We start from the raw sequence: 25307 nt of genomic DNA, 5'->3' as shown, positions 1-25307 counted from the left end.
CCTGGTCAGATCAGAAGCAATAGCTTCCATCTTTAAGTCTCCCCACTCCCTACCACCTTGGCCAGTCTCAGTCGCTGGCCACAATGCCCTGTTTACACCCCCACCATTAGGAACTGCCTTTGCAAAACAAGCCTGTTCCCCTCTGATAAAACAACAACAACAACAACTCTGCACAGGCTCAGAAGCCGAGTGCTGGGATTTCTGGAATGGGAAACTGAATGCATTGTTTGGATCATCATAGTCAAAGGCCAAATACAGAGAGGTGTTTGCGGGGACACAAAATGAGGTTGCTGCCCAGCCATGGCTGCCAACTGACCAGAGGTAAAGAGCACCCCAGGGCTGGCGTTTACCCACACCAAGCCACAGTTGAAAGACACAGCGGCAATGGCTGGTCGAGAAATTGGCAACCCATAACCTGACTCGTTTCCATGCATGTTGCCATGAGTGCAAGAATCCTAGGGATGGTGCTCCCTGATCTAGGTCCCCAAAGAGCATGAAGGGAGACGGCGGTGTCTCTGGAACAACTACCGTAGCAAGATGTGCTCTGGTGTTCTGCCACCTGCTGGTCGCCGAGAGTACAGCAGCATGCCCTGCAGAATCTGTGCGGATAATCTAACTACTGTATTTATTAGTTTAAGAATATAAGAAAAACCTGCTGGATCAGGCCAATGGCCCATTTAGTCCAGCATCCTGTCCTTGCAGTGGCCAACCAGATGCTTGTGGGAAACTTGTAAGCAGGACTTGAGCCCAAGAGCCTTCTCCCCTCCTGTAGTCTCCTCGCTGCCTCTGGCTGTGGAGGCAGAGCTGAGCAGCCCTGGCTAGTATCCATTGATCGCCCTCTCCTCCACGAATTATTAATTTACTACCATTCTTCCCGTGTTCTTAATGTTTTGCAGTCCTCATTTCTTCCTCCTTCACAACAACCCTGCAAGGGTAGCTTCCCAACTGTAGGTGCTGCCACTCTGAAATATTGATTTCTTACAGATGCAGAATGGGCAGATGTAGTGCCAGACCTTTCTCTCCCCCCACCAATGCCCTGGGCCAAATTGGACAGGTAGGCGGGACCCCACTTTGACAGGTGGGTGGTCCTGGTCACCTATCAAATCATCTGATGCTGTAATGGCATCAGGTGATTGATGCATTTCCAAGCTGACTGGGGGTGTAGGGAGAGGGAGATAGCTTAAAGAGCTGGCTCAACCAGCCATTTGTCAAGCATTTTGCAAGGGTCAGCAGTGCCTGCAAAGCCCCGTTTTTCCTTTACATGCCCCCCCACCTGGTGTCATATACAATGTGAGGTGTGTAGCAGGTGGGTGTGGCTTGCCCCCAAACGGTCTCGCGGGATAAATGGAGTCACCTGGCAGGCCCTACCTGCTCTAAATCCACCCTACAGTATGCCCTATTCAACCATCTATAGCCATCTGAAGGTCTATCCCAGGAAAGATGGAGCAAGCTTGTGTTCCCCTGCTCTATTGGCTAGGTAGGACCTGAAGCAGTGGGTTCAAGTTACAAGGAAGGAGATTCTGACTAAACATTAGGAAGACCTTCGGGGTCCCTTCCAACTCTAGAGTTAAATGATTCTATGATCTGCAGGTGAAATTCCCGAAGCAGCTGGCTTCAAACCGTATATTCTGATTTCCCACCTGGCTTGCTTAGGAGACGTGGGGATGGAGTGGAGGGGTGATAGGGCAGTGCCAGGGGGTGCATTTTCAAGCCTGGTCTTTTGCCAAGTCAGCCACTGTGCGTCCTGCTGACGCAACCCCGGTGCCTTACGGAGGGGGGGGTCTGTTTCCACGGGGCGCCATGGCAACACCACCCATAATGATAGCCCTGGAGCCTGCTGGAGGAGGCCTCTTCTGTGCTTGCCCTCACCTGTGTGACAGGGCACTTGCCTGACAAAAGAGGGCTCCCTTTGGTTCTCCACTGCCCCCCCAGCTGCTCCAGAGGGCTGCCCCCTCCCCTCTGCAGAGGCTCCTTTGTGCCTCCACTTGCCATCTGTCGCCATTCTCTGCCAGGGCCCACATGCCACCCCCCTCCCCCCGATCCATCCTCCCGGTGACACATCAGCAGAGTCTTAGGACAGGCAGAAAGGAAATAGCTCATAATTGGTTCAGGCATCCGTGAACCACGAGGTGTGGCGATGACAGCTGGCCCACACAATGACCTGAACATGAGACCGGAAGAAGAAGCGTATGCTGGATCAAGCCCATCCAGTGCAGCATCCTGTTCTCACAGGGGCCAGCCAGATGCCTGTGGGAAACCCCCAAGCAGGACCCGAGCCCAAGAGCCCTCCTCCGCTTCTGTGGTATTCAGAAGCATTGCTGCCTCTGAGTGTGCTCTGAGTCTCCTCAATCAATTTGTCCAATCCTCTTTAAAGGCTGCTGCAAGACACAGCTGAGGAAGGAGGCGGAGCCCCCTTCCCCTAGCCCCCTGATCCTGTTTCCCCATGGGGGGGGGGCAGAGCGAATTGGTCCACAACAGCGACTAGAAGCATAGTGAGCCTTCTACTGCATGCACATAAATTGAGAGACGTCGAGCAGGGCTCTGGTTTCAGAGGGCTGTATCCCACACCTAGCCCTACTCAGAGCAGGAAATAACTGAAGAAGAGCTCCGGTGGATCAGGTCAAAGGGGCCCATCGAGTCCAGCATTCTGCTCTCACAGTGGCCACCCAGATGCCCCAATGGGAAACCCACAAGTAGGACCCGAGCACAAGAGCCCTCTCCCCTCCTGTGGTTTTCAGCAACTGGTTTTCAGAAGCATCACTGCCTCCACGGCTCATAGTCATCCATGGCCCTTTCCTCCTCCACGAATTCCTCTAATCCTCTTTTAAAGCCATCTAGGTTGGTGGCCATCACTGCCTCCTGTGGGAGGGAGTTCCACAGCTGTGCACTGCTTTGAAATGACAAATTCTAGGAGGGAGGAGAGGTCTTATTAGTGCCAGGCATTGATCGCTATATGGAGGCTCCATACTGCATGCAGAAGGAACCTGGGTTCAATCCCTGATGAGCTCTTCACAGTTGGGGATCCTAAGATCAGGGGTGGGAAGCCTGTGGCCCCCTCAAATGTTGTTGCAACTCCCAGCAGCCATCAGGGCCAGAGGAGGCCCCCAGGGTCTACTATGTCAGAATTCTGCCCCACAACAGCAGAGCCCAGGGGTAGGTAACATGGTGCCCTCCAGATGTTGCTGTGACTACTACTACGCCCATTATCTCTGGCCATTGGCCACATGGGCTGCTGGGAGTTGTAGTCTTGGAGCATCTGAAGGGCCCTCTGTTAGCTTTCCCTGTGCAAATCCACCCTAAACGCATTAGGCTGTGTATATCTCACCATTTCCTCCGGCTGCAACACGCTTCTGCTGCTGGCGTTCGAAAATGTGTACTCCCAATTCTTAGCTATTTTGTACTTTCTAGAGAAATGCTGCAGTTTGTTGTGTCTTCCCTCAAATCAGCTTCCACCCAATTTGAAAACGTAAGACACTGTCATGCCCCTGTTAAGCTGAGGTGTGTGCCCATTTGAGACGGCTATTGCATATGCTCATATGATTTCTTTTTCTGAACAGGAGTTCCGGGGTGTGGGTGTGTATGCAGGTGTGGGGAAATCAAACAGGCAATGTGGATCGGTCAAAGACTTCCTTGCACCCCTCCTCGTGCAAATGTGACTTGAAACGGCACAAGGATGACCTCGCTGCATTTTAGGCCACTAATATGAGCACTGACGTAGTCTTTAGGATGCCACAAGACCTTGTTGTTTTTGCAGACTTAACAGCACCGGTGTTGCCCTGCTGGAGATTTATGTCTTCTTGCTTCTGCTCCTTATTGCAGAGTATTTGTCAGCGCCGCCAGCCTTGTGGGGCAGCATTCTTGCCCTGGATTGCAGATATTGGTGGTGACCCACATCCTATTTCTAAACCTGGTGGTCCCAGCAAGTGGGTGAGTTTCGGTGACTGTTGCCAAGTAGTACAGGAACGACCACACCTTACACGCGTGTAACTTGAGCAAATTCAACCAAATGCAATTGAAGGCAAGCTGGTTGAAATCACACAAGTGAAATCCAAGCAAGGCGGAGAGCTTGAAAGCTATTTCTGTGCTGGATGCGTTTGGCGTTACCTGTCACGAAAAGAGCTTTTAAGCTCTCCACCTTGCAAGAGGGCCAAGGGCCGCTCGCCCAGCAGCTCTAGGATGCTCTTGTGAGATACTGTGGGACCGTCTGAGTTCCCGTGAGATCGCACGTGAGCACCCCAGAGCCAGCGTGCTGAGTGAGCCTTGCCCAGCAAGCAAGGCAGAGAACTAAAAAGTTATACATATGCCTGATCCACCTGGTGGGTGTGGGTCACATTTGTGGCACCCACACATGTCAGAGGGGTACACATAAGCCCATTCCACCTCGTTCCGCCTCTATTCTGCCCTCTTCTGTGTCCAAAACGACTCGCATGTTGGCATTCATGCATTAATTTTAACCCGTGCAAAATGGTCGCTGCCTGGATGTGATTTTTGTGTAAACATGGAACCCTTGGGACCGAACCCCTGCATAAGATGCAATTGTCTTGTATGTCCTTGTAGATGTTTTTAACGTTCATGTTGCCTCCTTCCTTCCTTCTGAAAAAGGATATGCTTGTGGCACTTCTGCTTCTTCCGTGCTTTCCAAACTCCCCCCGCCTTGTCCCTCTCCTTTCCCAGGGAAAACCTGCTCTTTAGTGCTAAATTGGAGCAAACATTAATCTGGAGGAAACCTGAATTGCTGTTTGGTCCGACTAAGCACTAAAGAGTGGTTTTCTCAGGTGGTGGTGGGCAGAGCATTAGGACAAGTGGATAAGCCCTTAGTTGAAATGAACCATCTCTCCATCTCAGTACTGAGTCCAGAAGCCCAGGGTAATTGACAAAGATGCCTTGCTGGCTTTCATCCACCATCACTTCCTCTTGTTTTTGTGGAGATTTGTCAATTTCACATATGCTTTCCAAGCAGCCTTCCCCATCTTTGGTGCCCCCGTGATGACCAGGGGGCTGGTGGGAGTTGTGGTCCAAAACAGCTGGAGGCCACCAGGTTGGGGAAGGCAACTACAAATTGTTGACAGCACAGACTCCGCTAACCCAGAAATAGTACCTCAGGTTAAGAACTTTACTTCAGGATGAGCAAAGAAATTGCGCCGCAGTGGCGCGGCCAGAGGGAGGCCCCATTAGCTAAAGTAGTACCTCAGGTTAAGAACAGTTTCAGGTTAAGAACGGACTTCCAGAACGAATTAAGTTCTTAACCCGAGGTACCACTGTATTTTCATTGGAGAAATGTTGGAGGGTATGGAGTTATCTGAACCCCGAGCCGTCTGAAGGGAATCCTGTATAGGGAAGGTGTTGCGCCCCCCCCCCCCAGTGTTTAATATTTTATTATGTGTGGGGTTTAAATAGTAAAATTATCAAAATAGGCAATGGGGTGTCCCTATTTTCATCCGAGAAATGTTGGAGGTTTTGCTCTCCTTGTGTACTTATGGTCCTCCTATGAATCTGCTTGGGTGCCTTTTTTCCTCTGTGGGTGCTCAAACACACAGGCACCATCTGTGGCCTCCTTCCCCCCCCCCCACGCCACAAAGACTGCAAGAGCCCCCTTGCTCGCTCTTTCCGCTGTTTCCTGGAGGTGGGGAGCAGCTTTTCATGTCCATTCACGCTGCGCTGCACCCGGTTCGCTCTCCTCCTGCTTATTTTTGTCCTTTAATCGGTGTTTGCTCGCTGGGAACTCTGGGAAGGGGAGTACATTAGCAGTGGGTAAACACTGGGTATAATTCCCTCTCCTGCACATACTCTCAGCCAAGGCAAACAAACCCTGTTTGAGTAGCTCATTGGCAGCAGCTGTCTCTGTGTGTGCGTGTAGAGGGGTGTCCCTGCCCCCCCCCACATATACAGCAACTGAAGCAATAAAGTGACTGGGACGGTTTTCTTGCTGTGCCATATCACCCGATCGTGGCAGAAGACCAAAGGGCCGGACGCCTTTGCAGTTCAGAAGCTGGCAAACTTAGCTGGAGTTTCAGGTGACTCTTTTTGAAAGTTGCCTCTTCCCGGTTGTCCGTTTCTGAATGCATGGAGCTCACGAGGGGTTAACTCCCCCTCCCAGCTTTTTTTGTGCCCACCCACCAGGAGGTGGAGCCAACCGGGCTGCTCTATAAATGCAGCCGCCACAGGAGGTGAGAGCAGGTGGCAGCAGCAGGAGAGGGAGCAAGAGGTGGGGCTCTTCACCTGTTTGCCAACTAAGGTGTGCCATCGTCACCAGGTGCCCACCTGGGGCACCAGCTTGGACTGCAGAGGCTGCTTGCAAGGGGCCCTCTGGGCCAGCTGGCCTTTTGCCCCTCCCCATGGCATCCCTCCAGCCGGGCTCTTCTGGACTCTACCTTGAACCGCAGATGGGACCCAGAGATGACTCGGATTCCGATTCCGACAGCTCAGCCCCCAGCGGCACTAGGCCCGGGGCGGGCTACCCCACCTGCTCTCAGGTCATCCACAGCGGACATTTCATGGTGTCATCTCCGCACAGCGATGTGGGGCCTCGCCGGCGCCACCATCAGGCGGAGCAGGAATCCCCTGCCCCTCCAAGCATCGACCCCACCCTCACCCGGCTCTTTGAGTGCATGAGCCTGGCCTACAGGTGAGTCTCGGGTGGCTACTGGCGGCCAAGTCTGTTTCTTGACAGGTCTGGGGTGCAACTGGGTTGGCCATCTACTCATTGGCTCGTCTTCAGGAATATCTGAGGCTGGAGGAAATTCCTGGAAACCACAGGAAAGAGGGCTCTTGTGTTTGAATGCTGTTTGCTGGTTTCAAACATGTAGTTCCATAGAATTGTAGATGGGACCACAACGAGAGTCACCTAGTCTAACCCCCTGCATTGCAGGAATCCTTTGGCCAGACGCGGGGCTCAAACCTGTAACCCTGAGATTAAGAGTCGCATGCTGTACAGACTGAGCCCCTGCTGCGTTTCTGAAAGGTTACTGGTAGGCCACTGTCAGAACAGAATGGTGGACAGGATTGCCCCCCTTTGGCCTGATCCAGCAGGCTCTTCTTACGTTCTTTCGGGTTTCTCCATCGCTCAGGAGAGGGAACTGCTCAGAAACGATACTTTAGTTAAACTATGGAACTCCCTCCCACAAGAGGCAGTGAAGGCCACCAACCTGGATGGCTTTAATAGGGGATTAGACGGATTTGTGGAGGAGGAGAGGGCTATCCATGACTATTCGCCATGATGGCTAAGCTCTGCCTCTATGATCAGAGGCTGCAGTGCTTCTGAATACCAGTTGCTGGAAACCAGAGGAGGGGAGAGGGCTCTTGGGCTCAGGTCCTGCTTGCAGCCTTCCCTTGGGGGCATCTGGTTGGCCACTGTGAGAGCAGGATGCTGGACTAGATGGGCCACTGACCTGATGCAGCTAGGCGCTTCTTATATTCTTATGGGGCTTTTCACGTCCTGGGAGGGCAGGCACAGATTAATTGCAGAGTTGGGGCCCCTGTATGCCAATAGCTCTTACTGGTAAATGTTCTCACTGTCCTACATCTTGCACTGTTAGCCAAGCTTGCTTTTCTCTCTCACTCTCCCGAAATCCCCCAAATCCCAAACTAGGGGAAAGTTTAGGCTGTACAGATGACGGAGCTCTAAATGATTTTATAACATGGATGAGCTTCCTTGTAGAGTTGAAAGCTATGGGGTGGGGGTGGGAGGGTGAATAGTAGAATCACAGAACTGTAGATTTGGAAGGGACTCCAAATCCATCTAATCCAACCCCCTGCAATGAAGGAGCCACAGCTGAAGAATCCCCAAGGGATGGCCATCCAACCTCTTCTTGAAAACATCCAGCAAAGGAGAGTCCACCTCCCGAGTGAGTCCATCTCTGGTCTTGAGAGCAAACTTGTATTGGAGCCCATCACCACTCTTCAACCCCCACCTGTGGCCTGTCTCCAGCAGGGGGCAGCAAGATTCCTCTGGGAACTCCCAAAGGACTACTTCACACAATTAGCATATGGAACTCTCTGCCACATGACCGCTGTTAGGGACAGAAAGCCTCTCTTCTTTCAGACACAGAGTTAGGGGCTGAGCTCTCTGCTTCCCTGACTCATATCAAGGCTAGGCACCAGCGCCAGCTGAAATGCACGAGCCTTAGATTTCGTCCCTTTGCTGCTTTTGTCGAAACGGCTAGGGTTTTGGAAATCCTTAGGGTTTGGGTGGGACTTTGGCCCTCCAGAGAGCGCTGAGCTACAACAGTTCAGGAAACTTTGGAGGAACAAAGGTTCCCCGCATCTAGATTAGTGGGTACTTCATAAGCCATCCTCGTGTCTCCAGCCCTTGTGACATGGCCAGGGAACATTTGACCTGTATCTTAAAAATGGTGCTTTTGAAACATTTTTGTTGCCTGTTATCACTTGTCAGGGTTGGCCAGGAAGGCCCTTGGCTCAGTGGCATCGTGTGGGTTGCCGGCACACAGGCCTAGGTATTGTGCTCCCTAAGGCACATATTGTGCCCCCTAACCGGCTTTTCCATGCGTTGTTGTTGCTGCTGCTGCTGCTGGGTGGAACTGAGGAGCAGGAGTAGGACATGCATGTGTGCGTGTCCTCAGGATGGGGTACTGCCACCACCTAAGTCTTGCCGTCTGCCCCTCCACACTACGCCACTGCCTTGGTTGCTGCTGTGGTATTGCACTGCTACTCCACAAGAACATCAGCCCAGCCTGCTAGGGCACTGGAGAAATGTTGGAGGGTATGGAGTTATAAGACCCTCAAGCCAAGGAGATACAACCTTTAGAAGACACCAGAAGGCAGCCTTATACGGGGAAGTTTTTTTAAATGTACAGTGGTCCCTCAACTTACAAATTACTCGACATCCGTAGGTTTCAACTTACGAACAGGACAAATGGCCGCACGCTTACGAATTTTTCTACATCCGAACGGAAGCTGTTGGCGGCTTTAAATGCGGTTTCCTCCACTTAATGAATTTTTACATGCGGTTTTTTCGACACAAATTTTTCCGAATATTTTTTTTCCTATGGGAAACTGCGTTTCGTCTTCCGAATTTTTCGACCTACGAATGTGCATTCGGAACGGATTAAGTTCGTAAGTCGAGGGACCACTGTATATTGTTTTGTTATGTTTTTATATATGTTAGAAGCTGCCCAGAATGGCTGGGGAAACCCAGTCAGATGGGTGGGATATAAATACAGTGATACCTCGACTTACGAATTTAATCCGTTCCGAACGGACCTTCATAAGTCAAAAAATTCGTAAGTCGAAGCCAATGGGGAATTTTTTTTAAAAAAATCGTAAGTCGAAAAAATCCTATCTAAACCACACCCAAAATGGCGGACGGAACTCTGTTCGTAACTCAAAACATTCGTAAGTCGAGGTACCACTGTAATAAAGTTGTTGTTGTTGCTGCTGAATAGAACATCCCTATTTTCATCAGAGAAATGTTGTAGTGTTAGGAGAGAGGGAGAAGAACTAGATCTACTTTCTCCAGGCCATGCAAAAATACATACCCTCCAACATTTCTCTGATGAAAATAGGGACATCCCATTCCATAATGATAATTTTACTGTTTATATCCCACACATCTTACTGGGTTGACCCAGCCACTCTGGGCAGCTTCCAACATCTATAAAAACATAATAAAACATTACACAATTTTTTTGAAAACTTCCCTGAAAACTTCAGACGGCTCAGGGGTCGGATAACTCCATACCCTCCAACATTTCTCCAGTGAAAATAGGGACATCCTAAGCAAGACGTTCCGGGATCAAATCAGAAACTGGGACGTTCCTGGAAAATAGGGACACTTGGAGGGTCTGAAAATATGCAATTCAGAGTCCTCAATGGGCCTAGCTTGCTGAAGCAACTGGGGTGTTGTGCTAGCACAGACCTGCCTGCTGTAGAACGAGGTGGGTGGGAGGACAATGGCAAGTCTTCCATGGACTTTTGGACATGCTGTGCTGAAGTCCTGTTTACTTTGACCAGCAGGGTAGTCCAAGCGCAGGCAGATCCGGTCAATAGGAACACGGGAAAGGGGCCCCCGTGGTGTTCAGCCGTCTACCCCGCAAACGGCCTTTTTTGGTGTCTGCTTTGACAGAACAACTGAGCTGTGACACGCGTACACACATGGGAAAAATGCATTTGCTGTTTGTTTTTCTAAGAACTGCCATAGAGGGGAGGGACAGAAGGGAAATGACCTCTCCCACTCCATACACTAAAACTCAGATTGGTGCTGAGAGGTTCACTCAGGGAATACTTTAACTGAATGGCCTTCATTTCCAGCAGAGGTTGTGATGATGGCTAGTAGCACTCAACAATGCAGCGATGCAGAGATCCAGGGTGGGGTAGAGCTTAGAGTGTCGGACTAAGACCTGGGAGAGCAGGGTCCTAATCCCCACTCGGCCATGGAGCTCACTGGGTGACCTTGGGCCAGTCACTTCCTCTCAGCCAAACCTACCTCACAGGGTTGTTGTGAGGATAAAATGGGGGAGCCATGGACACTGTTTTGAGATCCTTGGCGGTATAAATGTGATAAATGGTAAATAGACATTGCCGAATCCGTCTGTTTTGCTTCCCCCCAGTTTCTCATTTCTTCCCCAACTCCACCTCAAGATATTGAAAACAGCTGCGGAAATGTGGAGATCTGAATTTAAGTCCCCGTGAAAGTGCACTGGTGTTTTTGTGTGAATTTCTCCTTAGGCATGTATACGTGTACACAATTTCCCCCAAGTGAGAGAGAGATACATTTGCAAAGCAATCTTTATTACGATGCAATTTTAATATGTTGTTTCCTCCTGATAGTTGCATGGTTTTTATTCACCCTTTGCCCTAATATGTGTGATTTTATACACATTGTGTGGCTGGAGAACTACACTGCAAGATCTGACCAAGCACGAATTTGGAAGGAAATTGGCTTTCCTGCTTCTTGTTTCCTGCAAGAGTCTTGCCTTTGAGTGTGAACTGAGCTGAGAGCCTTTTAGCCTGAGTGCAATCCTGACAGTGTTTGGGGCCTCATGAGAAGACTTTCTGCAAGGAAACCAGGCGCTCTGCTGCTGAGCTAAGATCCTAGTCCTCTTGATTCCCAACTGAGGGCTGTTTAGGAACATAGGAAACTGCCTTCTACTGAGTCGGACCCAGCTGTCCAGTGAGCTCAGTGTTGCCCACACTGACTGGCAGCAGCTCTCTGGGGGTTTCAGGCAGGGGACATTCCCTGCCCTTGCAAAGACACATATAATTGTAGAGTGGAAGGAACCCCAAGGGTCATCTAGCTCAACCCCCCACAATGCAGGAATCATAGCTAAGGATATTTGCCTTTCTTGGCTCATCCTTGGAACCTCTGCATGAGAAGCTGTGAGCCCTGGGGTTTGGATATCTCAGATCTCCTGAATGGCTCTGCTTGGCTGTTCCATGATGTGTGGGCCAGATCTGACTGGGGAGCTCAGTCAGCAGAGCGTTTGACTCTCAGGGTTGTGGGTTCGAGCCCCACATTGGGCAAAAGATTCCTGCATTGCAGGGGGTTGGACTAGATGACCCTCAGGATCCCTCCCAACTCTACAGTTCTGTGATTTTACGTCACTGCGACATCCTGAGCAGGGCAAAACACCCATTTTCATGACTCTTCCTTTTTACAGCTGATGCTGTTGTCCCTTTTTGCCCCCGCTATGTATGCGTCTCTGGGGCAGCCCAGATCTGCTGTGTCCCTCCCCACCAAGAATGGGGCCACCTCTGTAGCCTCCCTACCCTCCCTTCTCCCTGTCGCTTGTCACCCAGATGCTGTCCCAGACATGTGGGGCAAAGGGTGTTTTCCGAGTGCTAAACTTCAATGAGCAAATAAAGATATAAGTTTTTGCTCTGTCTGCGAACCAGAAGGATTTCTGCATCCTGCTTGGCAGGGAGTGTGAAATCCCACTGGGATTTCTTGGACTCTCCCCCACCCCCAATGCTCTTCCCGATAACTCTCTTTGGCGAATGCGAAGTAGTGAATGCACATCAGAGCCGATTTGGGCTGCATATGCACAAATACCTATTTGAGAATCTTGAAATGCTGCCTTGGTTGCAATCTCCTTTTAAAAATGTATTTATCATGTTTACATCCCAAGGAACTTTACTCCAAGGTTCTCCTCCTCTCCACATTATCCTCACAACAACCCTGTGAGGTAGGTTAGACTGAGAGACACTGTGTCTGGCCCACACCCAATGAGCTTCGTGGCTGAGCAGGGATTCAAACGCGGGTCACCTAAATCCTACTCTGACACTCTTAACTCAGTGGTTCTCAAACTTTTTCGGGCCATTGTCTCCTTGGTCCCATAAACTCCTACTCCTTAGTGCCCCCTACTCAACCCTATAAAAAGCCTAATTCAGAAGAGTGGCTTGCACGGCCCGCTAAGGAAAATAACAACACAATAAAATTCAAAACAGGAACAATTACTGTAATTGCACATTTGTTCAAAATCCAATTAAAATGATCTCATTTAATGAATTTAACAAAATGGATGAACTTGATCCAGTGATCGGCGTTTGCACCTCCAGGACCCCCTGCCACCCCCTTGCCCCCTAGCACCCCTTTAGCATCCCACCACCCACTTTGGGAACCATTGCTCTAACCAATGCACCACACTGCCTCTCTGTGGCAGACCTGAGACTTCCGACTGTCTCCCTTTCCAGCGCCAATTCCAGAGCAGCAGGCTCTGTGGCCCTGCAGCCAGGGTGCTTCAGTGTGCTGTCCCCTTTAAAGGGGAGAGTCTGCACTGTGGCAACCCTTGGCTTCCCAACAGCTGGGTAGCCTTGGCCCCTGGGGCGGTTGGCCCGACGCCGGGAGCTGCTGCCTCCCCATTGGTTGACTCGCCTGCTTGTCACCGGCTTAACATGTTTGCCCTGCAAGAGTCCAAATTCCCAGCAGATGACAGAGTACAGACAGGCTCCTTAACCTGGGATGGCAGGCTTGGCTGGTCAGGCCTCAGCCCTGTTCATCCTTTCCAAAGCAAGAGAGCATGTGCAGAGTGCTTTTCTTCCTTTTCTTTTGCCTGGCAGGGCAGGATGCAGCCGACGCTGTGCAAATTGCTTCAGTTACCTCACTAAATCCTTAGGACAGCCATAGGAAGCTATGCAAGTTGGTGGCCGTTTGCTGCTTCCTGTGAGTAATTTTGGTGGCCTTTTCCAGAACCCTTTCCAACTCTGCAATATCCTTTTTGAGGCGAGGCGACCAGAACAGCACGCAGTATTCCAAATGTGGTCATACTGTGGATTTGTATCTGAGCAAAAAACAGAAATAAGCTCACCTAAGCACGTTTAAAACAGATTTAACAATATCGTATGATGGGAACTTCCCAATTGCCCAAGAAAATAAGAATGCCTTTTCTGACTTTGACCGGAACCAATGGATTTAAACGGCAAGAAAGGAGATTCCGACTAAACATTAGGAAGAAATTCCTGTCAGTAAGAGCAGTTTGACAGTGGAATGGGCACCCTTGTAAAGTGGTGGGCTCTCTTTCCTTGGGGGTTTTAAAGCGGAGGTTGGATGACCACCAGTCAGGAATTCTCGAGCTGTGATTCCTGCATTGCATCGCAAGGAGTTTGATTTGATGATCCTTGAGGATCCCTTCCAACTCTATAATTCTATTCTTCTCATTCTTCAGCATGTCATATTAATTGCATGCATTATTGTTCAATGTAAAGTGGTTCCATCTTTCAGTGTGAGGTTACCTGGGCATTAGGGAGTGTCATTGAAGGACTTTTTTTTTTTAATTTGCTCAATGAGGGGTTCTAAAAATATGTTATTGCACATGAGGAATCCAAATCTGCAATTATTTTTATGATTGGTTGATGTTTAGCTTGGTAAATTGAGATCTGTTTGAAATACACTAAAAAAAAAGCCGAAAACTCGCATTTTGAAGCGAAGTTAAAGTTTTTAATCATTTTATACAAGCGAAAATATAAAGAAATTTTGTTTCCAGCTGTAACAACATATCATTACTTTATTTTAGGCATCCCCAAACTGCGGCCCTCCAGATGTTTTGCCTACAACTCCCATGATCCCTAGCTAACAGGACCAATGATCAGGGATGATGGGGATTGTAGTACAAAACATCTGGAGGGCTGAAGTTTGGGGATGTCTGCTTTATCTTATAACGTCCTATTATAGTAAAAAAAGAATAATAAATTAACAACTTCAAGGGCTGGTGTCACATGATCATGTATCTGCTGAGGGCCCACATCTGAGTAAGAGAGCCACCGGCAGAAGCCCCCTGGACCATGCTCTTCAAAAGAAGTGTACACTGTTAAAATTTGATTCCTGTAGAATCTAAAGGCCTGCTCTTGATCCTCACAAAGATGGTTTCAGACTTAGAGAAACCATATTCCATGCAGGTCGAGACTTCTCTTCTTTTAATGGTTCTGAAGCAGGAGAATATATAGTATTTCCATCCTTCCATCACTGTGATAGAAGGGTTACCATAATGCTTATTTTCCATGCTACTATTGAAGGAACTAAAATCTTGTCTTTCTTAAAATGTGGCAATCCTTATCTTAAGATTGGGTGCCTGCCCAAGAGCCTTAATCCTACACTATCAGAATGCTGTTTTTGCACCCCCAATTTATCCAATAAGGAAAGACCATCACTCGACTGAACTTTGGTAGCTCTACTTTACAGTGTATTTTTAACACCTCCAAGTAGTTTATCCAGTCCTCTGCATAGACTTCCTTATTGTGTTTATCATCATAGCTATTCTTCAAAGAAAACATGCTTTTCTCCTTCATGGGAATAAAATTCTGTTTGCAAAGGGTGGGAGTGAGCAACAAAAGGACACAATTCTCTGCTGAATATAGTATATATATATATATATGTAGAATATAGTATAGTATAATAAAATGATGTTGGTGGGTGAGGATCCCAGCTCCTTTGATGACCACACAATTGTTCTGGTACCAGAGATGCTCTGTAACATATTCAAGCAAGACCCCAGCCCCCAGTCTCCAATGCAACACAGAAGACAATTGCTAGGGCTGGTTAGATGTCCTCATGCCACCCCATTCTGTCTATCTCGGATAGATGAGAAATCTACTTGTCAGAGCATTTCGGCTTTGAAATCCCAACGACCTCAGTGGGTGGACTGGTGGTAGAAAGCAAAAAAGATATCACATACTGTTGTATAATATTAATATTAATAGTACAGATAACTACAATACATATATGAGAGAACTACAATACAGTGGTACCCCACAAGACAAATGCCTCATGCAACGAAAAACTCTCAAGATGAAAGCGTTTTGCGTTGCGCGAGGCGACTCGCAAGACAAAGTTTCCTATGACCGCGCTTCGCAAGATAAATAGGAATGCATTAACTAAATGGGTAGACCGGGTAAACCGGGAAAATTTTAAACCGTGTTTTGCAAGACGAGTTTTTTGCTATACGAAGCGACTTGCAGAACAATTTTAGGCACTTATCAACATCTGTTTTCATCAAAATTGGGGAATAACCTAGATGTTTATAAATGACAGGAAAATTTAAAAAATGTTAAAAAGTAGGAACTTTTCACATAGAGATTACCAAGCAAAACCTCAATATTTACAAGGAACCAAAATAGATTTCAAATTACCTCATCATACCACAACTTTTTAACACCCCTCAAATCAGGATTTTTAAAGATGAAAAATTCAACACGCCCTACTGGGCATCCTATTATGTACTGCTGGAAAACAAAATGAACAATGTGTTGGACCAGCTTACAATGTAGCTGGAGATGTTCAGATGGCTTTAAGCCTCCAGACCTATCTTCTGTCCTGATCTTTCTCTATATGACTTTTTTTTTTAAATCCTCGCCCCATTTCCTCCGAGATGCTCAGAGTATCATGCAAGGCTCCCTTACCCACCCCCATTTCCTTCTCACAACAACCCTGTAAGGCAACTTTGGCTGAGAAAGTGGCCAAACCAGGGCCCCCAAACAGTGTCATGTTTCCCCCACCCCACCCCGCCAGCTCTTGGCCTCTGTTTTCCCCACCCCACCTGTTGTTTACTTGCTTTCCTATCTGGGAGACAAGGAGGGGTTGCTCTGAGTGCGGGTCCTTGCACACAGATCTGCACCTGGCCCCATTAGCCCCCTCTTCTCAGCAGCAGAGCAAACAGCATCTGGACTCTTCCTGGGAACTTGGATACGAGGAAAAGATAAAAACAATCTGAGCTGCCATCACCCCTCAGTGTTTCAATTCCCCCCCCCACCTCCCACACTGCCAGGGTTGCCAACCGCTGCCACTCGTCAGCCTCATCATCACTGTTCCCACCTTGCTAGGCAGAGAGCCACTGAGCCAGCAGGCAGGGGCATCTGTTGAGCCTCCCCCTCCCCTTTTCTTTGGCCAGGGAGAGAGGCGGATGAGCAAGCAGGTTGCACTGCTGGAGTGGAAAAGCAAGCCGGGTGTGTGTGTGTGGCTAGGTGGGTTTTGCTGTGGTCTGGGGCCCAGCTTCTGGATTGGGAGCCCCAGGCAGATGCCTGACCAAGCCGAATCCTGGCGCCAGCTCAGTTCCTCTTTATTAAATTAGGACTCTACCATTACGTTGTTACATGCCGTCACCCCCCCAGTCTCTGAGCAGTGGGAGACTCCAGGGATTCCAGACACTTTCCAATATTTGGTTTTCTTGGAATGGTCAGTGGAGATGGTGGTGTCTTTAGGATATATGGTTTTATTTACACATCTATACAACCTGAGCATAGGATGGAGGGGCTCTCAGCATCGGAACCTGTTATGTACTGCTGATTGGTCCGCAGGAGCCACCCAATCCAGCTCCAGGTGGAAGTGAATCAGCAACCTGATTGGCCTGCAGGAGCAGCCAATCAGGCTGCTGGCAGAAGTCAATCCGCAACCTGATTGGCCCACAGCCCTGAAGTAGCCAATCACACAAGGCCCATTGTGTAAATAATGTATATAAGCAGACGTTTTGGGGAAATAGCCATTCTTCTCTTCTTCTTCTATTGCTACTACAAGCTGAATAAAGAGCATGAAATTCACTCTCGACTCCGAGTATATTTCAGAACCCAACAGATCTTTCTTCTGCGTTTGTCGTAGCTTTGGATTTAGCACAGAGCAAGCAGGTCTCTGTGTCTTCAGCTACCAGCCTGCTTCCAGCTCAGTTCACATGCATCTTACTGGCTATTGCTCTCCTACCCATGTCTTCTAAAGGTTGTATAGTTGCTGATCTCCTTGGCTCGGGGGTTGCATAACTCCATACCCTCCAACATTTCTCCGATGAAAATAGGGACATCCTAAGGAAAAGCAGGACATTCCAGGATCAAATCAGAAACCGTGACAGCTTCTGTAAACCTGGCGCTGTCCCTGGAAAATAGGGAAACGGAGGGTCTGCACTTAGTGATAGCTCTTGCAGCCGAACTCATTCTTTTGGGATGTTGATGGGGACACTGAAGTGGCCAGCCAAGGTCATTGTCTTACAAAGAAACTTGTCTGACTCATTCAACATCCTCTTCTATTAGGTTCTATCCCTCACTGGACTCCTGGAATTAGAAGGGACGCAGGGCACGATCCAAACTGACCCCTCAAACTTAGCTCAGCTCAAAGGCCCAAGGGCAGGGTATGGCGTGAGATACTCTCAGTTTTTGTTTTTTGCAGTTTTTTTTATTAAGGATTTTCTTGGTTTACAGAAATATGTGCAATGTCTCTCCTAACATTTTTACAGATCAGTTTCATTTGTTGAGACATTGGGAAGGAAAGGGGGGAAAGAGGTAGATGGGGGAGAGGTGGGTGGGGGTGGGTTCGGGTGACGTTGTTTCTATTTTACTGAATATATGTGGGGGAGGGGACCCCCAGTTGAAGCCCCTTGGATGCACCTTGGATGAAGCCACAGTAGCTGCACTTCAAAAAAACTTTAATCAAAACAAATGCTCAGGAAGAAGCAGGCATCGTCTAACCTCCCTGCAAAGAGAATAAAGTCACATGAGAGGTCACTTAGAAGCCCCCTTAAACATTTGAGGCATTTCTATAATTTAACCCTAAATTTCCCAAATCTGACAGCATCCGTTTATGTTCCCCTTTTGCATGTGTCTCCACCCCCCCCCAAAAAAATTCATATTCTGTTGCTTGACGTTTTAGTGAGAAACTGGTGTCCCCCAAATGGAAGAATTTCAAGGGGCTGCGGCTGCTTTGCCGGGACAAGATACGCCTCAACAATGCCATTTGGAGAGCCTGGTACATCCAGTGTAAGTTGTGGGGCTGGGGAAGAGTGGGGGGACGGGACTGGATTTGCCCATAGGAAGCTGAGGGCCAGTTTGGGGGTTCTGGGTCTACATTGCGACCCAAGCTAAAAGGAGCTTAACTTGCAGCCAGAACTGAAAATTGGGCTTCTGCGATTTCCCTTTTTTGTTTCATGGGCCACCTTTTAAATAAACAAGGGCCCAAATGACAAGAAAAGAGATTCTGATTAAACATCAGGAGCTTAGACCGTGGAATGGACTCTCTCAGAATGTGGTGGACTCTCTTTCGTTTGAGGTTTTTAAACAGAGGTTGGATGTCTGTCAGGGATTTTTTTTTAGTTGTGGTTCCTGCCTTGCAGGGGGCTGGACTAGATGTTCGCTGGGGTCACTTCCACCTCTGCAATTCTATGGTTCTATGAAGGGATCTTGAGCTGCGACAGAAGTCTGGCTGTATCTTTGCTGGGTGGGAAAGGGTTGGAGAGGCCTTGGACTGAGGAGGAGGAGGAGGGCTTGGTGGAGGAGGAGCAGGATCAGGACCCTTACTCTGAAGTCTTCCTCTGCCACAGATGTGGAACGGCGGAAGAGTCCCGTCTGTGGATTTGTCACCCCCCTGGATGGCTCAGAGGCAGATGAGCACCGGAAGCCAGAGGTGAGTATCCCAAACACATTTTCATCTCTGGCAGAAAACTGTGTTTGTGAGGTGTGTGTGTGTGTATGGTTTGATTTCCTTTCCTTTACCAATATGGACACATATAAATGGATAGTCCCCCAGCTAATGGGTTGCATGAAAATACAATAAATTAAATACAACACATTCATCCTCTTTAATTTTATCATATTGTATTCTGATTATATTGATTTTTAAAAATTACATTTGCATGAGACCTTTCACCCAAAGATCACAGGGCAGTTCGCAACATAAAAATACAAAGCAAGAACACAAAATACATAATAGAAACTGTCAGGGGATTGTTGCAGCTACTCTCAAGTAAAGACGCTCCAATCTGCTCTGTCTTTCAGAGTTTTATTGTGCATACTATTTACAGTGCAGAGACATCAGAAAACATGACTGCCTAGTCTGATTCATAATCCGGCAATGGCTTCCGTCGCGTCTTGGACCAGCATAAAAGCCTGGGCACCCCAAAGCGCCTCCCCCTAGCCCTGCGTGTGGGCGTGCGCCTCAATTCGGGCGCCGGAAGGAGCTGTGTGCCTTCTCCCGTCCTTTGGCTGGAGCGTTGCCGAGGCTCTGACACCTCGCTGTGCTGTCCTTCCCCCTCTGGCCAGCTGGGTCGGTGCCGAGGCTCTGACACATCAGAGAGCCTCCACTCCGCTCCATTCCTCATTCCCTCCTCCTGACCCTCTGCTAGCGATGTCACTGGGCGAAGTGCTGGTCAGGATGACTGGGGGCGGGTCCCTGTAGGGAGTCCCCCTGACACAAACAAACAAACAAACAAACAAACAAACCAATAACACCCACTGCCGCAAGCACATCCAAAGGCCTGGTTTAAAGAGGAACATTTTCACCTGGCGCCTAAAGATATGTAATGAAGGTACAGTTGTACCTCGGAAGTCGAACAGAAACCGTTCTGGAAGTCCCTTCGACTTCCAAAATGTTCGGAAACCAAGGCGTGGCTTCTGATTGGCTGCAGGAAGCTCCTACAGCCAATCGGAAGCCACGTTGGATGTTCAAGTTCCAAAGAACATTCGCAAACTGGAATACTCACTTCCGGGTTTGTGACGTTTGGGAGCCAAAACATTTGAGTCGCAAGGCGTTCATCAACAACTGTACTGTAATAGCAGAGTCAAGATCCCAGTGGATGCAATCAATTTTACCCTCGAAATACTTTGCAAACAAGTCACAGTGAGCTACCCTTGGTTCTACCACCTCCTTAGGGCCAGACTATAAGAGGCCCTGCACTACCTGGGGAATCTCTGCTGGACGGCACAAGGAGGACGCAATGGAGGCAGCAAAGTATGCCTTCTTTGCTGCCTTCCATTATTCTATTCCAATGGTGTAGACATGATGAAAAATCAAGGGAATTAAGGTTAACTTTTTTGTTGGATCCCCTTTGTGTTCAACACACCGGTTATTATTGTGGCATTTCCCAGATATGTAGAAGTATTAGTTAAACCTGAAAAATATTCTGCTGCACTCATATTTCATTGATGCTGCATAATGCTTTTTTGTTTGCTTGTTTCATTATTTGGTATCTTTTCTCTTGCTTATAAACGTATAAATGCTACCTTTTCTCATAATTATAAAACTTCAACCATATCTGTATGGGAGTGGGGGTCCTAGGGAAAGCCTCCAGGGTTTTTTGTTTTTTTAAGAAAATATAACAACAAACAAATATCCTTTATTAGGCATATCAAACCACACATTATCACATAAAATTTATATACAGATTATATAAAATACAGACTCAGTTGAGCAAGGGTTATCCCAGTCAGTTCCTTAACTCCAGGAAGAGTATAGATATATATATAAATACTACACCGAACACTGCCACATCACCTACCAATTAAGGAGCACTAACTCTCTTTGTAATGGCCCAGCCTTTCTGCATGGACAGCACTCAAAAATTCAGCTACGGCTGTAGTAATTTGATCATCCCTGTCCGATAGTAGGACCTGAACGGTTGGTAGTTTGGAAATCAGCCAATTGAGTTTCAAGGCCTCTAATAGTTGTCTTCTGGCATGAATTCCAAATTCACAGGAAAAGAAAATATGCTCCAAAGTATCAGGTTCCTGTTTACTACATTTGCAGAGACGCAAATATATAAATATATATTTATGGGTTTTATAAAGCAAAACATACAACACAAAAAACACACAAATTACACAGCAAAACAAAATACAAACACTACAACAAAAAAGATAACAAATCAATCTTCTAGCATGAATCTTTCTCGACTTCCTCCATTCCCTCCCAACTGTGTTTCATTATATTACTTCCTTAGTACTTTCCAAATCTTGATTCCAATCTTTTTAATGATTATCTAAACCTGTTAATACTCCTAATAACTTATCAATACTGTAAATCTCTTATACTTATCTCAAAGTACAATTCTATTCTAATTATCTCTTAAAACTCCATACAATAATAACACTTAACTAAATCTTAATACGTAATAATAACTTAACTAACACTCTTCTACAACCTCCTTTTACTTCCAAATCTTTTACTAAAAACTAAGCCTCCAGGGTTTGGATGAGGTCAGACACGCACACGGAGAATTATTTCAGGCCGTGTCTCTGTGTCTGATGTTCCTGGACAATCTGTGCCAATCGAATGCTGTGAGGGCACTAGAGACCCTCTTGAGGCCCAGGCAAGCTCCCAACTTGGCCACCCTCGGTATTAGCTGTGTCTCAAGCACTTAACCATTTCTGTCCCTCTCCTCCATTTCTCCTTTTCCTTCTTAGGCTGTCGTGCTGGAAGGGAACTATTGGAAGCGACGCATTGAGGTCGTGATGAAGGAGTATCACAAGTGGCGGATCTACTACAAGAAAAGGGTCAGGTTTCTTTCCCCCGCCCTCACCTTTGTTGGAAGATTCAGGAAGTCTTTCTTCATGTAACACAGTGATGGAGAACCTATGACACGCGTGTCAGATGTGACACGCAGAGCCCTTACAGCTGGCACACGCCCCATCGGCCCATTCGCGCTGTTGTTGTTGTCCCCCCCCCCATTTGTTCTCCCGCTCCTCCTCACGCTACAGCTTGTCTCCGCTGTTAAAACCCGGATCCTTTTGTTATTGTTGTTGTTGCTTGTAGCCAGAGATTGGTTTTTTAACCCTTTTTTCTGGCACTTTGGCAGACGATGACTGGGTGTAACAGCGTTCATTTTTTAACCCGTTCTGTGCTGGGTTTTTTGGCGCTTTGGCAGACTATGTCAGTGCTGCGTGTTAGTTCCAGCGAAGGTATTATTCGTCATTTATGTTCTCTTTCCCCCCCAAAAAAGTGCAGCAGCTGTGGGGCACCCCCCCAAAAGCAAAGCAACTTTTGCACCCCCCCCAAAAAAAACCTCAGCAGCTCCCCCCAAAAAGCTCAACAACTCTGGGCACTTTTGGTTTGGTTTGGTTAAATAATTAGTTTTTGGTTTATTAAATACAGTTATATATTACAATTATACATTTTTGTTATTTAAACTATAAATATTGCGAAATTATGGTTTTTTTCTCGAAGTGACACACCACCCGAGTTATGCTCGGTTTTTTGGCGAATTTTGACACACCAAGCTCAAAAGGTTGCCCATCACTGATGTAGCACATGGTTAAACAACGGAACCCCCTCCCACAAGAGCCAGTGATAGCATGATACGGCTGTTAGTGGCTATTGCCCTCAAAGTGTCCCTATTTTCCAGGGACAACCCCAGGCTGGATCTACAGTCCCCTTTAAAACATTAGTAGAAATGTCATTCCAAAACCCATTTAGTTTCTCTTCGTTTTGTTTCCACAAGGTCTACCCGGTTTTAGATAGCTTGTAGCTCTGCAGAGCCATCTGCTGTCATGTTTTAATAATGCATTATTAACATTCTAAAACGAAATGTACCATACTTTTCCGTGTATAAGGCAAGCTTTTTTATTTTTTTAAAAAAATGTTAAAAATTGGGGGTCATCTTATACACAGATAGTAGCTAGCGGGGACGTGGGATTGGTTGTTACCGCGAGCCGGAGATTGTCAGGGGCTATTGTGCATGTTATTGGTGGCTGTGGCAAGGGCTGGTGTTGATTGGCTGACGCTGCGGCAATTGGGTGGGTGATTGGCGGCTCTTGCGACATGTGCGAGTGGCAGCATAGGTCAGGCGGGTGAGCGATTTTCGGCAATCCTCCCCTAAAAAAAAGCTCGACAACTCTGGGCAATCTCCCCCCATTTTCTTATTTTGGATTCCCCCCAAATGGGTGTGTGTGTGTGTATTATACACGAAAAATACGGTAATATGACCATTACATTTTGAAACATTTTCTTAACCGTTTCCTAAGGTTATAAAGCACAAGTGTAGCTCCACCCCCGGAATTACAAAAACGGCCCCAGTTTCTGATTTGATCCCAGTTTTCGTTTCTCCTCCCCTCCATTTCTTGGAGATCAATTAAAAGTCGAGTTCGCGGGGGAAATAATAATAATATCTGCACCGAATGAAGGAAATGTTGGTGCTGCCATACGAAGCCCATCCTACCATTTTGAAGGGAAAGGTCACCAATCCACTTTAAATTCTTTAACAGCAATGCTTCAGCATCCAGCCGTTTCTTCCGAAGCGCAGGGAATGTTGGTTCCTTCATTGCAGACTGGGATTCTAATGGATCTCACTTTCTGCCTGTTGATATCAGGATGACACCTTCCCTACACACTTTTTGGCACCTGCTGAAACATTTTCGTTTATACAAATCTGCCTAGATACTCAGAACGTTAATGTGCATTTTATTCCGGTTTTTAGAATTAGCGTTGGTTTTATTCATTTTTAAAAATGTTTCATTCATATTGTTGCCCGTGTTTCCCTTGCAGCTCCGCAGGTTCAGCCGGGAAGAGGAAACCGCCAGCCCCAAACTAGTGAGTTAAGAAGCATTACAGAATTCGAAGGGACCCCAAGGGTCATCTAGTCCAACCCCCCTTGTGACAGAGGGACCCTAACCAGTCAGGCTTGCTGGATGGGGAACGAGGGTCCTCCTGGTCCCCATTTGGGGGTGGGGAATGGTCCTGGGTGGATCCCTCCCAGCCCTGCTTGCCTCTCCTCTTCAGGCTGACCCTTGGAAGTCTCCGGAAAACTGGTGCGACCACCTATTCTCCAACGTGGTCCCAATGCTGCTGCGGGACCAGGAGGAGGAAGCCGAGGGGAGGCAGCTCTTCGATCTGGACAGCTTCATCTCGGACATCTCTGACACCCTCTTCACCATGACCCAGGCCAGCTGCCCCCCTCAGTTGTCACCCGAAGAAGGTAATTGTGTGCTGGAACCCACAAGCTGCAGTTAGCGCAAATGCTGCAGCACAATTGCTGGTGGGAGGCAGGCCCTGTCACCGCGTGACACCTGTGCTCAGAGACCTGCCCTGGTTGTTGATTTGCTACTGGGCCGCCGGGTTCAAGGTGTTACTATAAAGGTAAAGGTAAAGGACCCCTGACAGTTAAATCCAGTCGTAAACGACTCGGGGTTGCGGCGCTCATCTCGCTTTACTGGCCGAGGGAGCTAACGTTTGTCCGCAGACAATTTTTCCGGGTCATGTGGCCAGCATGACTAAGCTGCTTCTAGCGAAACCAGAGCAGCACACGGAAACGACATTTACCTTCCTGCCAGAGTGGTAGCTATTTATCTACTTGCACTTTGATGTGCTTTCGAACTGCTAGGTGGGCAGGAGCTGGGACTGAACAATGGGAGCTCACCCTGCTGCGGGGATTTGAACCGCCGACCTTCTGATCAGCAAGCCCAAGGCTCAGTGGTTTACACCACAGCGCCACCCGTATCCCTATTACTATATATAATTATATTATATTATATTACAGTATTAGTAATATACTATAGTATATTAATATATACTATTAATATATACTATATACTATTAGTATACAGAGCCCTTAACAGGTTGGGACCAGTTTACTAGTGAGATCGCCTTAGTCCATATGTCATACCCTCCAACATTTCTCCAATGAAAAAAGAGACATCCTATTCCATTATTATTATTATTATTATTATTATTATTATTATTATTATTATTATCCTGCCCATCTGACTGGGTTACACCAGCCACTCTGGGAGGCTTCCAACATATATAAAAACATAAGAAGACATCAAACATTTTTTTAAAAAAACTTCCCTGTACAGGGCTGCCTTCAGACATCTTCTAAAGGTTGTATAGTTACTTATTTCCTTGGCTTGCATAGCTTCATATCTTCAAACATTTCTTCTATGAAAATATGGGCATCCTACCATACCCTCCAATATTGCTATGATAAAATAGGGATGCCCTAAGGAAAAGCGGGACATTCCAGGATCAAATCAGAAACTAGGGCGGCTTCTGCAAATCTGGGACTGTTCCTGGAAAATAGGGACTGCCCATGCACCTACTGACCCCTTCAATCTGTGGAAATGACCCTGTTACAGGTGCCACGTAACAGCCAATCTGGATCTGTAAGCACCTG

General features: G+C 47.6%; 1 protein-coding gene across 1 annotated transcript in view; it reads left to right on the top strand.

Moving 5' to 3' along the window:
• Nucleotides 1-5972: 5972 nt before the first annotated feature.
• The window catches only part of MLXIPL (MLX interacting protein like), a 50431-nt gene continuing 31096 nt past the window's right edge, over nucleotides 5973-25307 (top strand). The window contains exons 1-6 of the mRNA XM_035139401.2: nucleotides 5973-6625; nucleotides 18080-18186; nucleotides 18747-18829; nucleotides 21604-21693; nucleotides 23681-23725; nucleotides 23915-24110. Coding sequence (XP_034995292.2) covers nucleotides 6150-6625; nucleotides 18080-18186; nucleotides 18747-18829; nucleotides 21604-21693; nucleotides 23681-23725; nucleotides 23915-24110 — 997 coding nt within the window. The 5' untranslated portion in view covers nucleotides 5973-6149. The remainder of the gene's footprint in view (nucleotides 6626-18079; nucleotides 18187-18746; nucleotides 18830-21603; nucleotides 21694-23680; nucleotides 23726-23914; nucleotides 24111-25307) is intronic.

The sequence above is a fragment of the Zootoca vivipara genome, chromosome 15 (assembly GCF_963506605.1).
Source record: "Zootoca vivipara chromosome 15, rZooViv1.1, whole genome shotgun sequence".
Lineage (NCBI taxonomy): Eukaryota > Metazoa > Chordata > Lepidosauria > Squamata > Lacertidae > Zootoca > Zootoca vivipara.
Note: the sequence above shows the minus strand (reverse complement) of the source record. Positions and strands in the feature narration are given on the sequence as shown.